We start from the raw sequence: 11,348 nt of genomic DNA on the forward strand, positions 1-11,348 counted from the left end.
TGAGTGTATATCCTGACACACTGACTCACTGAGGAGAGAAAATACCCCCTCACAAGACACAGGGCTCAGTGCAGTCCTGTAGAGAGAGAATGACTGTATATCCTGACACACTGACTCACTGAGGAGAGAGAATACCCCCTCACAAGACACAGGGCTCAGTGCAGTCCTGTAGAGAGATAACTGTTTTTACTGGACTGGCAGTCTGTGACATCCGGAAGACTTTATAAAAAGAGCTTGTGTCAGGAGACTCTGAAAGAGACAGTCTGTGGGCCACTACAATTACAGGACAGTACACAGCCCCGCGTGGTGAGAGATGTTGTCCCTGTAGGAAGGATTCGTAACATCGGTGCTTGGTCGTTTTGGCAAATTCAGATATATCCTGCATTTCTAGACAAATATCTGATAACATATTGTCCATTGTAGTTATTTTATAAAAAAACGTACATGTTTGACACAACTATTACACTATTAAATCTGAAGGAAGAGAGTTTTATTTCCTTCTCAGTGAGTCAGGAAGGCAGCTGGGAGTCTGTGCTTCTGGCTCGACATTCAACAGGGATCAATACCGATTGATCATTCTGACCAGTTCAATGCCCTGCCTGTCTTGCACATCACATTCCTCTTTGGTCAAACATACTTACAGCTGCCGAGTATAACTGTAGTGATACATAAAAACCTATTCAGAAGGCACCTGTATCACATAGCGATGAACAAAAAGATCAAATAAAAAGTACCAAAACCTAAACCAGACCATACAGGCCAGCAGCCATCTCACCCTGCAACTCACAACTGGCAGCCCCACTGGAGCCCAGCAGGGGGAGCCTGGCCAGTACCTGGAGGGGAGACTCCTGGGAGGAGAGCTGAGGCTGCTGCTGGGAGAGGGGTTAGTGGGGCCAGCAGGGGGCGCTCTCACCCAGCTCACAGCCCCACTGGAGCCCAGCAGGTGTGAGCCTGGCCAGCACCTGGAGGGGAGACTCCTGGGAGGAGAGCTGAGGTTGCTGCTGGAGGAGGTGTCAGTGAGGCCAGCAGGTGGCGCTCTCACCCTGAGGTCTGTGTGGGTCCTGATGCCCCAGTATAGTGACGGGGGACACTGGACTGTAAACAGGCGCCGTCCTTCGGATGAGACGTCAAACCGAGGTCCTGACTCTCTGTGGTCATTAACAATCCCGGGGTGTCTCTCGAGAAGAGTAGGGGTGTTACCCCAGTGTCCTGCCCCAATTACCCCCCTGGTCTTGACCCATCATGGCCTCCTAATCACCCCCCTCTCTGAACTGGCCCCATCCCTCTGCTCTCCTCCCCACTGAGAGCTGCTGTGTGGGGAGCGTTCTGGTGCACTATGGCCCCAGGTGGGGCTGCACATTGGTGGGGGTGGAGGGGATCCCCATGACCTGTAAAGTGCTTTGAGTGGAGTGTCCAGAAAAGCGCTATAGAAGTGTAAGACATTATTATTATTATTATTATTATTATTATTATTATTATTATTATACACCTTAAAGTTAAAACAATCATACAGGCCCTAAAAAAAAGGTGAGGCTTGAGTTTAGATTTTAAGAGAGTAAAGGAATTTGTCTCTGTTACAGACTGAGGAAGGGCATTCCATAAGAGACAGAAAACGTCCAGTCAGCAGAAGTCCTTTGTGAACATACTGCAACTTGCTGAGAGGGCAGTTATGGAGCCCGCAGAGGAAGGAGTTGGAGGAATCAAGGCTTGAGGTTATAAATGTGTGAGTCAGGCCTTCAGCTTCGGACACTGACAGAAATTCTTACTGTGAACAATATTTCCAAAGTGAAATATCATACAAATGGTCATTTGTAAAAAAACACCAAAATCAGCACCCAAAGACATATTCAGCGATCAGTTCGATCTCTGTTAGCAATCTGCAGTAAAACTGATTTCCTATACATTGAATTCAGATTGTAATAATATATACAGATGATCTGGGGTCTGATCAGGACTTTCAAATTAGTTTATAAAGAAAAGTGTTTTACAAAGGAAACTAGACTTTTTTCATTTCCATTCTTTAGTCTTTGTCATATTAATATCACAACTGAAACATGTAGGTAGAGCATGTGTTAGTTTATCTTCTCACAGGTGTGAACAGTTTCCTTGGCCACAGATGAAGAGCACACAGGTCACTCCAACAGTGACAGAGCTGACGGAGTCTGACAGACACACTGAGCAGGAATGAGTCCCTTCAGCAGCCCTGAGTCTCTGGATTCCTGTCTGTCCTCAGTGTCTGATAACTCCCTCAGTTCTTCTGTCTGATCTCTGGATGATCTCTTCTTCTGATCAAACAATTCACCTGTGGTCAGCTGGTCCTGGTTGTTAATTAAGAGGAACAATCTCTGGGTTTTCCCCATCCTGGGCTGGCTGTCGTCCTCCTGGTGGTGATCCATCCTGCTGCTTCATCTTCCTCCTCCTCCTACACCATCAGATCCCAAATCCTGCTGCTGCTACTGCTACTACCGAACCTATTACAGCTCCCAGGACACTGGATACACCTGCTGTCACACCAGTAGACCCATCTCCCTGGTCAGAGTCTGCAGGGAAACACAGCAACAGTAACAGACTGTTCTACTGCACTGGGACTGGAGCTCCTACTGTAACAGACTGGTCTACTGCACTGGGACTGGAGCTCCTATTGTAACAGACTGTTCTACTGGACTGGGACTGGAGCTCCTATTGTAACAGGACTGTTCTACTGCACTGGGACTGGAGCTCCTACTGTAACAGACTGGTCTACTGCACTGGGACTGGAGCTCCTATTGTAACAGACTGTTCTACTGGACTGGGACTGGAGCTCCTATTGTAACAGACTGTTCTACTGCACTGGGACTGGAGCTCCTATTGTAACAGACTGTTCTACTGCACTGGGACTGGAGCTCCTATTGTAACAGACTGTTCTACTGGACTGGGACTGGAGCTCCTATTGTAACAGACTGTTCTACTGGACTGGGACTGGAGCTCCTATTGTAACAGACTGGTCTACTGCACTGGGACTGGAGCTCCTATTGTAACAGACTGGTCTACTGCACTGGGACTGGAGCTCCTATTGTAACAGGACAACTCCTGTAGTAACAGGACTGGTTTAACGTGGTCTAGTTTCTTGACAAATCAGCTGGACATACATCATATACAGTACAAAACTCACCCAATGATAGTGTTACTTTATATTATAAGAGATATTTAACACTTACTTTTATCTGAATCTTGTGATTGTTTCTTGGTGTCTGGTGGTAGAAAGAAACAGAATAATTGTTACACACTATCTACCACTGTCATGATTAATACACTTTGTGAACCTAAACACTAACTAACAAATGAGCAGATTTAATTTGTTTTTTGCGACTTTCTCAGTTGCTGTTTTACTTAAATGTCCTGTACATATTGGTCACTCTGAACTCAACGGTGCAGTATTTCAAATAAGTAGTGGTTTTAAATATTTAAGCAAAATGTCAAAATTAACACAAAAGGTTAAGACTCCCAGACCACAGAGAGGGTAGCTACTAACATTATCTTCACTTGGACATGATACCAAACCGTTGTGTTATTCAATATTCACACAGCAAGCATTCATGGAGCTGAAAAATCGATGACAACACACATCCAGTTAAAGCTGTGTTTTCAGAAATGAAAAGATGTTGAAAGTTTTGAGCAGTGGAGGAATATTTATATTGGATGCTCATGTTACCTTCGACAGTGACAGTGATGACACTGACGGCCCTCTTGGTACTCCTGTCTCTCACAGTGTAGATGCCCTGATCAGCCTGCGTGACTCTGTGTATGATCAGGTATCCCTCACGCGCTGAGACACGATCTTGTTGGGTGTCTGAGCTCTTTGGATAAACCACAGTGTTGTGAAACAGCACCTCCACCTCATCAGCGAACACAGGGACTGAGAGATCTCCTCCAGGCTTCACACTGCGGGTCTCTGTATGAGCTGAGAGAGACACAGGTCATCGCACTACATACAGCCTTGTATAAAATGTGTCCAGTACCTTGTATACATTGGGAGAGAAAGAGGTCAAAGCCGTAAGGTAAAACTCAGAAGGAGAGCCTCACTATTGCTAGTGACAGAAAGCTGTATTCAAGGTAAGTTTGAAACAATGAGTAACAGGTCTCCATTCTAACCCCAGTGCGACTGGGCTCACTGACTGACTCCCCACTAGGCCCAGGCAGTGAGAAGCACTGGAATTCTGTCCAGGCATGGAAAGCACTGGAAGTTCCTGGATCGTTAGCCCAGTCGCACCGGGAGTGGACAGGAGGCCACACTGGGTTTAAGGACGAAGAGATAAAGAGGCATCACTTATTGAAATTGAGGAGTGGTTACCTCTCAGAATGAGCGTAACTTCCTCAAGAAACACTGCTTCCTGGTAATCCCTTCCCTGATAAAAACAGGAGTAAGTGCCTTCATCAGAGAGCTTTGTGTGGCGTATCGTCAGGGAGAAGTCGCCCTCTCGGATCTTCTCTCTGGACACCTCGACTCTGCTCTCGAACCCAGGGCCAGTGTAGTTTTTTCCATTGATTAAATCCCACACAGGTCTGGAAGGGAGCTCCCACTTGATCTGAAGCTGGTCTGCAGGGAGGTGCGAAGCTGCTTTTCCATTGCAGGGCAGAGTGACTGGGTCACCGACTGGTGCCGATTCTGGGAGAATCAGAGAAACTGCAAAACACAGCGAAGAAAGACTGAGACACACAGCAACACAACTGGACACCCCCTCACAGACACACACTGGAGAGAGAGAGACACAGCAACACAACTGGACACCCCCTCACAGACACACACTGGAGAGAGACACAGCAACACACCTAGACACCCCCTCACAGACACACACTGGAGAGAGAGAGACACAGCAACACAACTAGACACCCCCTCACAGACACACACTGGAGAGAGAGAGACACAGCAACACAACTAGACACCCCCTCACAGACACACACTGGAGAGAGAGAGACACAGCAACACAACTAGACACCCCCTCACAGACACACACTGGAGAGAGAGAGACACAGCAACACAACTAGACACCCCCTCACAGACACACACTGGAGAGAGAGACACACAGCAACACGACTAGACACCCCCTCACAGACACACACTGGAGAGAGAGACACAGCAACACACCTAGACACCCCCTCACAGACACACACTGGAGAGAGAGACACAACTAGACACCCCCTCACAGACACACACTGGAGAGAGAGACACAGCAACACAACTAGACACCCCCTCACAGACACACACTGGAGAGAGAGAGACACAGCAACACACCTAGACACCCCCTCACAGACACACACTGGAGAGAGAGACACAACTAGACACCCCCTCGCAGACAGGCACTGGAGAGAGAGACACAGCAACACACCTAGACACCCCCTCACAGACACACACTGGAGAGAGAGACACACAGCAACACAACTAGACACCCCCTCACAGACACACACTGGAGAGAGAGAGACACAGCAACACACCTAGACACCCCCTCACAGACACACACTGGAGAGAGAGACACACAGCAACACAACTAGACACCCCCTCACAGACACACACTGGAGAGAGAGAGACACAGCAACACAACTAGACACCCCCTCACAGACACACACTGGAGAGAGAGACACAGCAACACATCTAGACACCCCCTCACAGACACACACTGGGGAGAGAGAGACACAGCAACACAACTGGACACCCCCTCACAGACACACACTGGAGAGAGAGACACAACTAGACACCCCCTCACAGAGACACACACTGGAGAGAGAGAGACACAGCAACACATCTAGACACCCCCTCACAGACACACACTGGAGAGAGAGAGACACAGCAACACATCTAGACACCCCCTCACAGACACACACTGGAGAGAGAGACACAAACTAGACACCCCCTCGCAGACAGGCACTGGAGAGAGAGACACAGCAACACAACTAGACACCCCCTCACAGACACACAGCAACACAACTAGACACCCCCTCACAGACACACACTGGAGAGAGAGACACAGCAACACAACTAGACACCCCCTCACAGACACACACTGGAGAGAGAGACACACAGCAACACACCTAGACACCCCCTCACAGACACACACTGGAGAGAGAGAGACACAGCAACACACCTAGACACCCCCTCACAGACACACACTGGAGAGAGAGACACACAGCAACACATCTAGACACCCCCTCGCAGACACACACTGGAGAGAGAGACACACAGCAACACAACTTCTGGATTTGTTTTCCCATCCCAGTGTCAGTTACACAACTGAACTCGAAACCGACTCGATGAGATTCATACGAACGTCTTGACCGTGTTCAACTCCGGAACGTGTTGGAGGTGTGAAGTTTGACTTTTTGCCAGGACATTTCTGAGGTCCAGTAAAATTCCATTTCATCGGCATTTTATTTTACCTTTCAGATTTCCGCAGCGAGAGGATATACACGCTGGCGTTCGCATCATCGTGATGGGCTCCGAACTGAAAGAGTTCGGTACTTTGATTGAACCTTCTTCAGCTCTACTTACCCTGTGGGAAAGTCATCAGAATGGGCAGAATGAGAGAGATCCTCATGTCAGCTACCAGAAAAACAAAAACAACAAACTCGGTTTATACGAGAAAATGATTGTGTTAAAAACGCAATAGTTGATCTGTGCACAATGTTGCATGCTATACAAATACCGTAAATGACATTGAACTGTAAATGCAGTGATTTTGTCCCGTGCACAGTGACTTTAACAACAGCAGGATATCCTCACACTCCTCTGTTTTGGGGGAAAAAATATCCTAACGGGGCACATGTTCTGTCTTTTGTAAACATGCAGTACAGCACCGTGTCCGTGAGCTTTCCCGGGTTACACGCGTGTTTCTCGCCGTGTCTGTGACAAGTAGAAATGATAGGACTTTCCAAACACACGGTTGTCTTGACGTGAGGCTGCAGAAACCGGTCCTGTGCGTAGTTTTCGCCGACTCTTTGAACATTGAGCGGAATGCATTCATGCAACAGCAAACGGCGAGCCAGCAATGTACAGACCGTGTAACGGATGCGCTCTGGAGTTTTCATGAAACTCACGTACGTATGAGAATAAACCTCAACTTGATCTTGCTTAGAAATGACTTAAAAGAAGCCCCAGGGTATCGGCTTAAACATCCCAGCCGTGCTGCTTGTTCCCCACCCCCACCCCCCTCTGTGTACAGAAGAGCCTCCTGTCCTGACTGGAGGAGCTCATCCAGTCGTTTATATATAACGACAAGGCTTTCGGAATTGTACAGATTTTTATTTTTATTCCTCATGAATTAAGCGACATAAAATGGCCGACGAAATGAAACCGAAAGCTCAAAGTATTAAAGAGAAAAATTACCTCTGGCGGTTAATTGTTTTTTTTCTGTTTGTGTTTGTTTTCTTGTACCTGTTTTGATCCTCTGGTTGTATTTGTATTTGTAAATTCTTTATACATTTTAATACAAAAACGATCAAAATGGGGAACTAGAAAATCTCGTGAGCTGGTTAAACTTCATTTCACTTCTCTCTGAACAAAACATTTCCCGCAGAATTCGCTGATCAATGTCGCCTGTCGCTGTGCCCTTACAGCAATGAGATAATTGAATGAGATCCATTAAAACGTGCATATATAGATTATAGACTATTTCCACCGTAGCCTGATATATTATAGCGCATGTAGCAGTTCTCAGAAAGCTGAGAAAAATACTTGAGCCCCGCTTACCTGCAAAAATCAGGATCCCAGCTTCGCACAAGTGTTCAGGATGGTCCCCCACGCCAATAAGACTCGGCTATTCGCAGCTATCGATTAATTGATTAATTGATTAATCGATACACCGTTGAGAGCGAGCGTACTTCCTCCTGCTGGACCCCAGGAAGGGCGGTCCCTCGTGACGTCAGGCGACCACAGGGGACACTCACGTCAGGTCCCGCGATCGGGACACGGGGCTCGGACCCGGAGCCGGCGGCCTGTGGTTTTATCTCGGCTTGCCGAGAGTGTGCGACCGTCCCGAACAGGGTGGAACAACACGTCCTGTCCTAAAAATATCTCGCCTGGAATAGCTGTACTGCGGAAAGCATTTTTTTTAAGCGATCAACAGAAGCAAGGGACTTAAATAAATATAGATGTATAAAAATCGAACATTTCAGCTGGTTTTGAAGTTAGGAAAAACACAGTTTCACTACCGTTTCAGTCCCGTCTCTATCACTGTCACAGAAAATGCGTCTGACGGAAGAGACGTTTCTGGGGAAAGTACCTTGTCGGATATGCCCGCCCTGCATACAAAACTATTGTAACGCAACGGGGGCTCAGGCGGGCGCCCTCGCCGCATCAGGTCGGCCCCACACCGTCCGGGGCTCGAACCCGGGACTTCGGCGTCGCTCTGCAGCGACCTAGCCCCGTGAGCTAAAGAGAGGTCTCTCCACAGCCCAGTAGCTGTAGTCCTGCTATCACAGGGAAGGGCGGTGACGTCACCTGCTCTGGTACGCCGGCTCTTACACAGTGCCTGTCGGCCGTAAGCGTTACAATATGCAGGGATGAGCTCCACAAAAAATGAGCTCCACAAAACAAAATGTGGATCCTGAGCACATTTGTGGATGATCCACAAAACAAAACTTGTCCTTCCATTTGCCGAGCGGGCCGAGGGGTTTGCTGATCCTGCACCGCCACCTAGTAGCCACGAAGAACTGCTACCGCCATCGGCAAAACAAAAACAAACTTCCCGTACGCCCCCACTTCAGGTTAACAAATACGGCCCGTGGCCATTGCGCTCATTAACAATCCCGGGGTGTCTCTCGAGAAGAGTAGGGGTGTTACCCCAGTGTCCTGGTCAAATACCCCCCTGGTCTTGACCCATCATGGCCTCCTAATCACCCCCCTCTCTGAACTGGCCTCATCCCTCTGCTCTCCTCTCCCCTGAGAGCGCCCCCTGCTGGGCTCCAGGGGGCTGTGAGCTGGGTGAGAGCGCCCCCTGACCTGGGCTCCAGGGGTCTGCGAGCTGGGTGAGAGCGCCCCCTGCTGGGCTCCAGGGGGCTGCGAGCTGGGTGAGAGCGCCCCCTGCTGGGCTCCAGGGGTCTGCGAGCTGGGTGAGAGCGCCCCCTGACCTGGGCTCCAGGGGTCTGTGAGCTGGGTGAGAGCGCCCCCTGCTGGGCTCCAGGGGTCTGCGAGCTGGGTGAGAGCGCCCCCTGACCTGGGCTCCAGGGGTCTGCGAGCTGGGTGAGAGCGCCCCCTGACCTGGGCTCCAGGGGTCTGCGAGCTGGGTGAGAGCGCCCCCTGCTGGGCTCCAGGGGGCTGTGAGCTGGGTGAGAGCGCCCCCTGCTGGGCTCCAGGGGTCTGCGAGCTGGGTGAGAGCGCCCCCTGACCTGGGCTCCAGGGGTCTGCGAGCTGGGTGAGAGCGCCCCCTGACCTGGGCTCCAGGGGTCTGTGAGCTGGGTGAGAGCGCCCCCTGCTGGGCTCCAGGGGTCTGCGAGCTGGGTGAGAGCGCCCCCTGACCTGGGCTCCAGGGGTCTGCGAGCTGGGTGAGAGCGCCCCCTGACCTGGGCTCCAGGGGTCTGCGAGCTGGGTGAGAGCGCCCCCTGCTGGGCTCCAGGGGGCTGTGAGCTGGGTGAGAGCGCCCCCTGACCTGGGAAGAGCTCTGAGTGGAGAGTCCAGAGAAGAGCTCTAGATGTGTGAGGAGTTATTATTATTATTATTATTATGATTAAATTCCACTCTGAAGGGGACGCCACCCCACCTCTTTATGAGCAGAGCCTACTCAGAGTCAGGTTTCGAGCTGACACAGTACAATAACATCCCCTTACATCACCATCACCCTCTCTCTGCTCTGCAGCGCGGGTGGACAACTTCTCGATGGCAGCCGGAGACAGTCTGTCTCTCCCTCTCCACACTACTGAGCCAGCGGAGGACAGGACAGGAGGCTCTACTGTACACAGAGGGGGGTGGGGGTGGGGAACAGGCTGCCCAGCCCTGTGGTTGAAGCCGATACCCTGGCTTCTCTCACACAGACACAGCTGGGTGAGCTCCTCCAGTCAGGACAGGAGGCTCTACTGTACACAGAGGGGGGTGGGGGTGGGGAACAAGCTGCCCAGCCCTGTTGTTGAAGCCGATACCCTGGCTCCTCTCCAGACACAGCTGGGTGAGCTCCTCCAGTCAGGACAGGAGGCTCTACTGTACACAGAGGGGGGTGGGGGTGGGGAACAAGCTGCCCAGCCCTGTGGTTGAAGCCGATACCCTTCTGGAGGAGCTGGATGAACACCCCATGTTAATTACCAAACGAGCCAGCTGGGCTCACCAGCCTCCTCTATGCTGTAACGTCATGTTCAATGATATGGATACACTTACACTAGGACTACAGCACGATTGTCTAGTCTACATTATTACTTTCTCCGCATTCACATGCCGTTAAAAGCAGCGCGTCATCAAATCTGGAGACTTCAAGACACTACACAATTCCCAGAAAGAGGAAGCTGAGTACACCGCCCTGTTCTATCGTTGCAACAAAAAGCCGTAGAATCTGACTTCGTCTTACGAGGGACGATTCCAACTGTGTGCTCAACAGCACGGGGGACTGGTCACAACGCAAGATGGTCTTCTTCGTATTATTATTAACCTCAGGGAGTTGGAACGTGAACAAAACAGAATGCGTGTAGACAGGCCCAATTCACGGAACTTAAAAACGAAAGTAAATAAAACACACACACACACACTTCCTCCATGACCTGCTAGATAGAGCCTAACAGAAAAATGCGTTTACTTATGTAACGCAACGGGGGCTCAGGCGGATTAGGTCGGCCCCACACTGTCCGGGGCTCGAACCCGGGACTTCCGCGTCTCTCTGCAGCGACCTAGCCCCGTGAGCTAAAGAGAGGTCTCTCTACAGCCCAGTAGCTGTAGTCCTGCTATCACAGGGAAGGGCGGTGACGTCACCTGCTCTGGTACGCCGGCTCTTACACAGTGCCTGTCGGCCGTAAGCGTTACACTTACATCAGGAGTCGTTTTCCACATACAAGCCGCAGAAGTGAAGTCCTGTGCCGGTAACAGTTTTCACGAGTGGGAGTTTGGAGACCTGATGCCTGGGTGACGCAGTGATGACGCTCTGTCTCTGGGACCCGGACGTGTTTTGACACGTGGTCGGCACAGCTGACACAGAAAGACGCCAGAGACAACGAAGGATACAAAATGTCTTGCCCGCCAGCGCCAAAGTCTCAGCTTCCCCCGTTGGCCCTGCTGTGAAAAACTTTTATTTCTACATTTATTTTAATTTGCAACCCCGAGTTGGTTTTGGAAAAAAAAAACCCATCCACATTTTGTGCCTTAGCTCTTCACGCCGAGTTGCGTCCTCTGTAATGGCGTA

The 11,348-nt window shown here is 50.3% G+C and overlaps 1 protein-coding gene across 3 annotated transcripts; it reads right to left on the bottom strand.

Moving 5' to 3' along the window:
• Positions 1-2,167: 2,167 nt before the first annotated feature.
• On the bottom strand, positions 2,168-11,097 carry LOC148813551 (CD276 antigen homolog). Of its 3 annotated transcripts, none has more exons than XM_088908140.1 (6): positions 10,979-11,097; positions 6,524-6,574; positions 4,331-4,663; positions 3,692-3,940; positions 3,198-3,230; positions 2,168-2,540 (listed from the first exon to the last, which is right to left on the bottom strand). In XM_088908140.1, exons 2-6 carry the CDS (start codon positions 6,567-6,569, stop codon positions 2,431-2,433), a joined length of 771 nt encoding a protein of 256 aa, XP_088764266.1. In that variant the 5' UTR covers positions 6,570-6,574; positions 10,979-11,097; the 3' UTR covers positions 2,168-2,430. The 3 variants fall into 3 exon arrangements, with proteins under 3 accessions (XP_088764266.1, XP_088764265.1, XP_088764267.1); XM_088908139.1 differs by lacking the exon at positions 10,979-11,097 and adding an exon at positions 7,721-8,409; XM_088908141.1 differs by lacking the exon at positions 10,979-11,097 and having other exon boundaries at positions 6,524-6,656.
• Positions 11,098-11,348: the final 251 nt, after the last annotated feature.

The sequence above is a fragment of the Atractosteus spatula genome (assembly GCF_055471065.1).
Source record: "Atractosteus spatula isolate fAtrSpa1 chromosome 10 unlocalized genomic scaffold, fAtrSpa1.hap1 SUPER_10_unloc_1, whole genome shotgun sequence".
In the NCBI taxonomy this organism is placed as follows: Eukaryota; Metazoa; Chordata; class Actinopteri; order Semionotiformes; family Lepisosteidae; genus Atractosteus; species Atractosteus spatula.